This window comes from Paramisgurnus dabryanus, chromosome 17 (assembly GCF_030506205.2).
Source record: "Paramisgurnus dabryanus chromosome 17, PD_genome_1.1, whole genome shotgun sequence".
In the NCBI taxonomy this organism is placed as follows: domain Eukaryota; kingdom Metazoa; phylum Chordata; class Actinopteri; order Cypriniformes; family Cobitidae; genus Paramisgurnus; species Paramisgurnus dabryanus.
In genome coordinates, this window is record NC_133353.1 from 11,983,105 (window position 1) to 11,993,567 (window position 10,463).

The 10,463-nt window shown below is 37.2% G+C and overlaps 1 protein-coding gene across 1 annotated transcript; it reads right to left on the reverse strand.

Moving 5' to 3' along the window:
* Positions 1-301: 301 nt before the first annotated feature.
* On the reverse strand, positions 302-10,453 carry LOC135727190 (solute carrier family 22 member 7-like). The gene is made up of 9 exons (XM_073812351.1): positions 10,073-10,453; positions 9,652-9,755; positions 5,300-5,454; positions 4,929-5,097; positions 2,673-2,796; positions 2,406-2,515; positions 1,193-1,407; positions 885-993; positions 302-716 (listed from the first exon to the last, which is right to left on the reverse strand). Exons 1-9 carry the CDS (start codon positions 10,451-10,453, stop codon positions 506-508), a joined length of 1,578 nt encoding a protein of 525 aa, XP_073668452.1. The 3' UTR covers positions 302-505.
* Between the last annotated feature and the right edge of the window lie 10 nt (positions 10,454-10,463).

The window sequence follows — 10,463 nt, forward strand, 5'->3', positions numbered from 1 at the left end:
ACTACAGTATGAGGGTAGTATGTACTGTTGTGTGCTCTGCTACAGATACGTTTTTGAACCAAAATATCAGAATATTGGAAAAGTAATCGGTTACATTTACAAAGTAAATAAAAATGAATGAAGGAACATGACAACAAAAAGAAAAGCTTTTTGAAATTTGTCTAAGATGTTTTATTTTTACACCATTGGGATCTGTAATAGATTTATTTAACAGTACAGCAAATCAGAACACAATGCAAGTCAAGGTCCAGCATTGTCTATTATGTTTTTATAGGCCCCACATGTATGTTTGCAGGAAAGATGTTTCTGACTGTGTCCTACCCGGAAAGGCAGTGTATTATGGTTAGCCCAAAAATAATAACTTAAGAAAGCTGGGCCTAACATTGCCCAACATTTGGTTAAATGTTAATAAGGTTTAAAAATGTATTCTTCCCTTGCACATTCATCTATTAATTATTGGTATGAACTGGTGAGTACAAAATGTTCTAATGCCGTAGGTTACGACTTAGTCAGTACCCTCAATGTCCTCTATGGTCTCAGGTAGACACCTGCCTCGTGTCTCAGGTAACTGCCAAGCCACCAAACTAGCCACAAGTGCCACAGAACAGAGGGTGATCTGAGGGAGATACCTCCAAATGCTGTCCAATAACAAGACTAGAGGAGCCAAAGCCACACCCAGACGACCCAGGAAGGAGTTATAGCCCAGCCCATTTTGCCTACAAGAAACCACAAAAATGCATTGCACTTTCATATAAATTGTACATTGATAATTGATTTCCATAATCATTACGCAGTTAGCTCCAGTTAAACTCCATTAAATATTTTTAAAATGTTTAGTATTTATTAAAGGATAATTCAAGTTAAAAATATTGTTTGATGGTTACCTGAGAACAGTGGGGTAAAGTTCAGAGCTGTATAATATAATTGTAGCAAAAGCACCAACTAAAAAACCTTGTCCCAATACAGCTACAACAGTACGACCAACCCATTGATCTTAATGAGAAAGAGAGAGAAAGAGAGAGTGAATAAACACAAAATGCAAAACTTAAGCTATAGAACATGCCATTATATGAGTGTTTGTCTTATTTTAAAATCAGTTTACACCAAGGCTTATTAATTTTTCATTTCTCTTGACATATTACAGTGTTTCTTTGTTACATTTTTTTCCTTGTTAGCCCATCATTGGTCTCACCTCTGGGTACAAATATGTTAATCATTAGGCAGATTCCACCCAATAGCAGGCCTCCTGTCTCTGTTTTACGTCTGCCAATCTTTTCAAGCAAATAATAGATGCTCAGTTTAACTGGAATCTCAATGCCTCCATACACAAACTGAGTCAGGTACAAGTTCAGCCCAAAGTCTGCAATGTTGAGGCTTATTCCATAGGTGGCAGTAGCAACACAAAACCTGTTGATGATGAAAAGCCATTAAAGGAATAATTCACCCAAAAATGAAAATTTGCTGTTGATTGACTAAACTTCCGGTCATTCTGAATGTAGGAGACTTTTTTATTTAGTAGAAAAAAGTAAAAAAGATTTTAAGATGAAACTGTGCTTTTGGGGATTCATACAAATGCAAGTTCACATGTATAGAGCTTTCAAATAAAACGAGACAATTAATATATACATTTAAAACTGTTTCTTAAATTCATGGTGTAAAGTGTATTTGAAAAGATCAATAAAACTGTGAATGTAAAAATAATTTTTTAATTGAATAATAAATAGACAATTTTAAAACGATTTGATTCATTATTAAAAGGGGACATATCATGAACATCTGACTTTTTCAAGTGCTATAATTGGGTTCCCAGCCTTTCATCCTAGAAAATATGAAGAAGAACAACCCAGTAATGTAGTTTTTAAAAAATAATTCTCTGCAAGCCTGTAAAAAAATTGGTAGTTGAATTTGGCTCCCCTTGTGATGTCAGAAAGGGAATAATACCACCCCTTAACCTGCACTATCCAACCATGGCACTGCCATTTATTGCAGAGATCAGCTCATTTGCATTTTAAAGGACACATTCCAAAATGGCACATTTTTGCTCACACCTACAAAGTGGCAATTTTAACATGATAAAATAAATTATCTAGTGGTGGGCCATCAGGACCTGAAGGGCCTTCTCTGCTGGCCCTATAAAAATATTTTTTAAGAAAGTTTTAAAGGTTAAATAGTGCACTATTTAAGGCTATATGTTTTTTTCTCCCACATCTAAGCGTCACAAAGAGTCAGTTCTTCTAAATAAAAAGTTTGATCTAGTTCACAAAACTAAATAATCTGTTCATGATTCAAGCTGATATTTTTTAGTTCAACTAACTGTGTTGGTAATACGATTTCTCACTGAAAGGAAGCATGAATAAAAGAAAACACTAGCATATGAAACAGAATGACATTAATATATTACATACCATATGGTCCCTGTGAACAGAGCAAGTCTCCTCATTTTAGGAGTTCTGAGGAGATCTAGGTAAGAATGCTTCCTCTTTTCTGTGTCAGTAACAGTGATGATAGAGAGAGCCTATAGGAAGAAACATATTATTATTCCAAAATTGCTTGAGACAAGCTTTAACCATCATGAATAAAATTAACATTTTAAATATGAATGAAACGGTTATTGTTGTAGGGTACCCTACATGGACATGATCAACAGGGAAGAGGGAAGTTATTTTACTCACCTCAGGTTGAATGTTTAAGATTACTTCCTCCTTACAGTTTACAACTGCACATCTATGAAGATAATAATGAGCTTCTTTTATCTTCCCATTGACTATCAGCCATCGAGCTGACTCTGGAATCCACCTATATCAGGAAAATTGGTAGATGAACAACATGGGTGTTAGGTCTTAAAGAGCTACACAGATCCAAAATCGAAAATTACGTGTATATACAGTGTATTTTAAAGTACAGTAGTTAAACCAAAAAGTGCACAATTAATAAAGTTATGCTTCTAGGTAGTCGACTCTGAATCACTGAAACGAGTTGTCATATGTATTGAATCTCCTGCCTGTCTCTACTTAGATACGAACACTTTGCATAATAACCTCTGCCTACAGTCTACCCCAGGAAAAACGAAAACTGTAACCTGCCCACAGACACTTCAGCTAGTTAGTGTGTAGACATCATGTCGAGAAGACAGCTTTTTCAGCTGTAAAGGCAAGTTTGTGTTGTTTTCACTACCAAAGGATGAAAATACGAAGAATCATAGGTTAAAATTACTTTTTCAAGGAGGGATTTACTAAATGTTTGGCTAGTAAGAATCAGTGGTTAAATTTTTTGTATTTGGAACAACATGTCCCACAACCTGTAAGTATGATTATTACGTTATGTGTTTATTTTCCCCAGATTGTTTTAAAATGTCTAGTTTACGGTAATGTCTTCTCAGTAAGCCGCGCTAGCGACGCATGTTGCAGTTAAACTACTGTTTAGATGTGGCCTTGTTAGCTTACATACTTGCTTAAATGAGTGTAAAACTTGGACTAAAGATGAATGATGTGTATTTATGTGGGTGTTTAAACTCTTAATTTACTGACAGTGAGTAATGTTAGCAAGCGGCTAACGCATGTTGCACTTACGGTTTTGCTATGGTCTGGTTAGCTTACATTCTTGCTTAAAGGCACACCGCAGAACTTTTTGGCCACTAGGGCCAAAAAAGCCTAGCGCCCCTAGAGGCCACAAGCGCCGCAGCACTGTCAAAGGAAAAGAACTGGCCAACCTTAAACTAAACTAAACCTTTAAAAACTAAACACTAAACGATCAACATTTTGAGGCATCAGGGAGAAACGCAGTCATGTTACATCTTTTTGATGAGGAACTCGTGGCAGAAACCATTTCTCAATCTGAAGGTTGCAGCCTCCGGATGTCGTATTTCTAGGCTGCATACGTCATCTGTATTATTTAAGAATATTAAGAATTATAAAGTTGACTATTATACTTAGTTAATCGTAAATTGTTGCAGTATGCTTATGATTTGCGAATGTAATGCTCAGTTTATCTTAATAAACCAGGCTTGATGACGTATGCAGCCTGCATATTTGACCTCCGGAGGCTGCAGCCTTCCAATTGAGAAATGACTAGAAGTATTTCCTTGCCTTTTTCGAAACAAATATTGTTGCATCGTCCCTCTCTCCCTCGCCACCAGGATTTTCCGCAATGGTACTCGTTTTTTCTCTCTTTTGTGTGAAAATTGTCGCTCCAAATCCAAGTAAACCGATGTGTTTAGGTCTGCCGCTTTGTAATACGTCACGCGAGTGACAGCGGAACGCAGCAAATGAGGAAGAGAGAAGAGAGAAACGCTCGGATCTGATTGGTGAATGAATAGGGATTGGTGAATGAATAGGGTTTGGTTTTACACTGTGTGAGTTTGAGCAAGTTTGACTGCTATAGCATCCTGGATTGTAATGTAAATACCATAGACAGTAAAAGAAAGTTAATACATGAATGCAGCTTCTGAATACAGGGAACTATATGCAAGATAATCGCCTTCATTTATAAAGAAGATCGCATTTATGTATGAAGCAAGATCGTGAGTTGAAAAATTGCCTTAAAGGGGAATCAAACCCAGGTCACCCGTGTCATAGGTCCATAACACTAACACGGTGCCACAGAGTCACATGATAGAAGTTGCGCTCTACACTTGTTAAGTAGCCTCCAGCAAAATTCACGTCAAAAAAAAATTGTGTTGAGGAAGTGGAGGAAGTGACGTATGCCGTAAAGCAGTCGAATTTTGTAGTTTTTTGTGCTCTGGTTACTACCCGAAACCCTAAGTTTTAAAGTATGAGAAAAAGCGATAAAGACCCCGTCAGGCTATGGTAGACATGTCATTCAACCTATTTAAAGTCGTATTTTTTTGAGTGAACTATCCCTTTTAAAGCGTTCTGAGAATTTGCAAACATGCCTGCTGAAAGATTTATCCGTAGAAACTGTGTGTTTACCACCAGAGGATTGTGCACAGAAGTAAAGGTGAAGTGACGGCCACTGTCAACCATCTCCAGTCTCTCACACAGAATGCAATCAGAGATAAAGAGGTGCTTCCACAAGCCCACGCCATACTGTCAATAACACAGACCAGTCTTCTGTGCTTAATGTCAACCCACTCCACATCTAATACAAAAAGTATAAACATGCACATTTTAGTAAACTGCTACATCTATGAGAATTGACAAAATAATTGAACATTGTTTATGAACATTTTGGGTATAGCAACCTCTGTCTATAGAAATATTTTTTTCAGCTGTAATTATTACATCACAAAGAAAGACCTTAACAAAAACAAAATGGGTACACTCTGTGTGCAGTATCTCACTGAGTACAGATGAGATGATGATGATGCCAGTTATGGTGAATCCCGTAAAGAACCTTAGCACTGCAAACATGATGAAAGAGGAGGAAAAAGCGCTGGCCACTGCAAAAGCCATTCCTGATACATACGACACCAGCAACATCGGCTTACGCCCAAATCTACAACAAAAGCTATGATTAATCAAGCAGATTTCTTATAAAATGGGTTTAATTAAAAGTTATAACTGTCAAAAGTTTTGTTAAAGCATGGTAATAGACTCTATGCACTGTCACTTCCGCGTTTTGTCTCAGTTGTACTGTAGCTTCCGGCGCAGCGCTTATCGCATACTGTTTTAATAAGCGCTGTCAGCATGTCATTTTACACTCGCTACTTGCAAGAGCTTCCCCGGATTACGGTGAACGACGTCAACCGAATTGTGAGGTTGGCATCTGTCACTCCTTTTAGTAAAAAGGAGAAAGGATTTAAATTGTACATTTCGAGTTACACGGACAACTTTGAGGGTATTCACAAGCGTACAAACTAGCTAGGTAACGTTACGCTTCGTTGGTAAACGTTCCTTAGAGTCAGAGTTTTGTTTTCTTCCTATTTTACCTTTTCAGATTGTCTGTTTTTATATTTTTGCAAGTTGTGTTGTCATGTTAATACACTGTTACTGTCACTTTGTGCATTTTTCAGTTTCTAATAAGGATCACGTAACAGGAGAGATAAGTGTGAAGGCGACTTGTTTCAGATCTATGAGGAAGACAGAGAAGCCACATAGTCTGAGAGTAGGCAGACAAACATAGACATGTTGTTTATATTTTAAGTTTATTGTCTTATTAAATTTATAACAATTTCTTCAGTACATTTATGCAAGTATCTTAAGTAAATGTTTAGCACTTTAAAAGCTAAATAAGTCATTGTTTATGCAAATGCTCGATAATTCGGGGTCTTTTAATTGACATTTTGTCATTGTCCATTTTTTTTTAATGAAAACTAAAATTTCTTCTTTAGTACCTCCTATGATAAACTTGAGAACATGTAAGTGTACTCAACTGTGCAATTTTTTAGACATCAACAATATAAATTAAAACACACCTTTAAGATACTATCTCTCAAAACCTAAAGTAAACTCAAACCTTACTTTTAGACAAAAATGGGTTTAAGTTTACTACAATTGGTAACTACATACATTTCAGTTCATATTCATGGTCTCTCAAAGCAGAATACACAGTTGAATACACTTAGATGGTCTTAAGATTATCCATAAATGATGAGAGAATTTTCATTTTTGGGTGAACTATACCTTACAAGCTGTATCACAGTTATTTACATGTTTACGTTAGTGGCGCTCAGCTGCATCAAAGTTATTTACATGTTTACATTAGTGGTGCACTTTACAAGCTTAGCTTTATGAAAGTTATTTATATTTTCTCTTGTTTACAGAAACACTGTATCAGTTATGTACATGTTTACAGAAACTGTATCAAAGTTATTTTCATGTTTACATTAGTGGTGTACATTAAAACGGCATCAAAATTACTTATTGACATTGCTGCATTACAGTTTTTACATTAGCATTGTGAAAGAAATGCTTCTGTTACTCGATTACAAAAACATACATAGCAAATACATTTAATTTACATAGGTTTCTCTGCCAATCAAAATGTATCCATCCCATACAAAGTCTTTAATCCATTGCCCATGCTTTTACCAAGGGCCCATTCTGGTAGTTGACAAGAAGGCAAGCAACAGTGTATAGCTGGTTTATGCTTCCTGTGATTGAAAGAGGGATGACAGCATCAAACAGTTTGTGTTGCTTCACCCTGCGGATGAGACGCTCAACGTGGACCCTCAGACGAGCAATGGACTGCGTCTTCCTTACCTCATCAGCCGACATTAGGGATTGACCCTGTTAAAATAAAATGTAAAATACAGTTTACATACATAAAAAGTACTACATTTGTGTTCCTTACCCCTCCCCACACATAATATATATTTATAATGTAAATAAATGATAGGAAGAAATAAAAAAATATATATTTACAGATGCATTGCCTGTTGCTCCAACTTCACCACTTCTTGTAGCTGCTTTTGCCCTTGTCACACGAACCATTCTGTTGGTTGCAGGCTCAATGAGTCTCCAGAACGCCATGAGATGACTGTAGGTCACAAACCTACATAAAACGTTGGGCATGTTTGAGATAATATACATCTAAGGTAATGTAAGCCCAACAGTTTTAGCTAACTTTCATACCGAAATGTAAAAATCACACCATGTCTTGATATGTCATCTTATAATAATGATATTAAAGCATCTGGTAATTTCCTATCTTACCTAGTAAAGAACCGTATGTCATCGTCAGATGCAGCAAAACGCCCCAAGCAAAAACTGTGACGGACAGACAGCTCTTCCACTTGCTTCTTCAAGCGCTTCACCTCCTTTCGGAGTTCTTCAGTTTGATCTAAAGAAAGATCGACTGCCGCCGGAACGGGAGATGAACAGTAATCATGTTCGCACCTTAAAGCGTGTTGAACTCAAAACTACAATGTTGTATAAATATAACAAACTAAAACTATTATGTAACTAAGGTTGATAATATGTATAATATTTTAAATTGCTATCGCTAGTTAGTTGAAAATGACAAAAAGACCACACTACCACCACGTCTTGCTATCGGATAATGCTAGACCGGAAGCCAACGTAAAACTGAGATTTTGGCGGAAATACGTAGGCAGTAAGGCGTGCATAGAGTCTATTATAATACTAACTACATGCATATCACAATTATGTTAAAGAGGACGTATCATGAAATTCTGACTTTCTCCATGTTTAAGTGCTTTAATTGGGTGCCCAGTGCTTCTATCAACCTAGAAAATGTGTTAAAGCAGACATATCATGCTTTTAAATCTGTCCTTTTTACATATAAATAATCTATTTGTGGTCTATATAAAGCGAAACTGCAATGCTTGGGTCTGAATTCCTCATTATTATAGCCCCACAGGCCCCCTTTCTACCCCTTTTCTGATGTGCATCTGAGAGCAACTCATTTTGGTACTGTCTTTTTAAATGCACGTCATACCCTGCACCCTCTCCAGGTTGCAGAGGTGACACTCGGTTAAACTCCGACCCCCTCTGCCATTTTTGTAGTTTTATAGCAGAGATACGATTATCTAGCGGCACAGAAACTTTTTATTCACTCGTTATTCACAAAATGTCAACAACGGAAGACTTGTCCATCCAGCCTTACATGTTCGAGCCAGAGTCGGAAACGGAGCAAGATGAAAATGAAGACGACGAACCTGCAGAACAACGTCTTCATATGGAGGTATCGCAATGCTGTGTTAATGCCGTTTGTCAAACCGAAGGCTGCAGCCTCCGGAGGTCGCATTTCTAGGCTGCATACGTCATCAAGGCTGTCTTATTTCAGAATATTAACAATTATAAAGTTGACTATTATTCTTAGTTAATTGTAAATTGTCGTCTCCAAAGATATAAGTAATTGACCCCTCAATCAGACGAAGTCTATCGGCAAATCCTACTTTATACTGGTGGAGGTTGGTGAAATAGTTATCCTTTAAGTGCTTCGCGCACAAAAAAATGACATTTCCGTGAAATATAAAACTCAACCTGGCACAGGTTCAAAAACCGAACCGAACTCCTCTCTCGTAACTTCTGCATCCTTGAGCTTGGACTACAATATTGCAGCGAGAAATTGAAAATGGCGGATTGCTCGTAGTGTTGGGCTGGAAGTCGATGTCCTTATTTGGCAGTTCCGCTGCAAATACTGTGACGTAATTGTTCAAAAATCGTAATAGATAAATCAGAACAGGTTGGAAAATATGACCAAAACAGAATATAAAGATATCAACAAAGCACCTGAAGAGACTAATTTCAACTATTATGTACTTCTAAACACTACAAATATACAACAAAATGCATTTAAGAGCTAAGAAAGTGGATTTAGCATGATATGTCTCCTTTAAAGATCAGCCCAGCAACTTAGTATTGGTAAACTGTTCTCTGCAAGCATTTGGAAAATAGGTAATTGAAATCTGGCTCCCCTTGTGATGTCAGAAGGGGATAATACCGCCCTTTAATCAACACTATCCAACCACTGCCATTTAGTGCAGAGATCAACTCATTTGCATGTTAAAGGACACACACCCAAAACAGCACATTTTTGCTCACACCTACAAAGTGGCAATTTTAACATGCTATAAAAAATGATTTATATTGTATTTTGAGCTAAAACTTCACATATGTATGTTTTATTTGACATCTTAAAAATGTCCCCTTTAAGAAAATTTTTGACTTTAGAACATTTTAAAGGTACAGGTCTGTAATAGTCTTTTTTTATCAATAGAAGTATTACCTGTCACTCAGACCTCCAAAAAATACTGCTCCAAACATCACTCCAACAAAAAAGATGGTGGCAACTGCTTTATTCAGCCCTCTGTTATCACATACCAGATCCCACTTTGCAGAGAGAGAGAGAGAGAGAGAGAGAGAGAGAGAGAGAGAGAGAGAGAGAGAGAGAGAGAGAGAGAGAGAGAGAGAGAGAGAGAGAGAGAGAGAGAGAGAGAGAGAAAAGAACCTACTTTACAACCTGATCAGAGATAGTTAACCGATATACCACACCACCTTCACATTTACAAACCAATAGACATATATTACAAATGTTTTATATACATTTGTTTATGTAAAACAGTCGGATGCATGGGAATAACCTGTAATGCAGCAACAATTCCTGAGGAACATCAACAGATTTACATCAAAGGATAAAAGCATCTTACCTCTGTGGCCAGAGTGCTGATGAATGTACTGTTATCATACTCCCATCCATTCTGACACTGAACTACAGGAAGATCTGTGGTGCTGGATGAGTTTGACAGCAGATGAAACTGAGGATGAGAGAACATGAGACAGGAAGCAGGAGTCCCATCTTCCTGTGCTGGAATACTGACAGTCAGTCTCTCCTCCCAACTTAGATTGCAAAAGATTCCTTTAGCATCCAGGTGACTGATGTCACAGTGATGAGACGGGATGGCAGCAATAAAGTTGGTTAGCAGGAAGTGACATGGAATTGTAAATCGTCCTATAAAACTGATGCAAACAATCATCTTCTGGAATCTGCCAAAGCCATTGATCTCAGTAAGAAGATCTTCAAACTTCATCCTTCTTTTT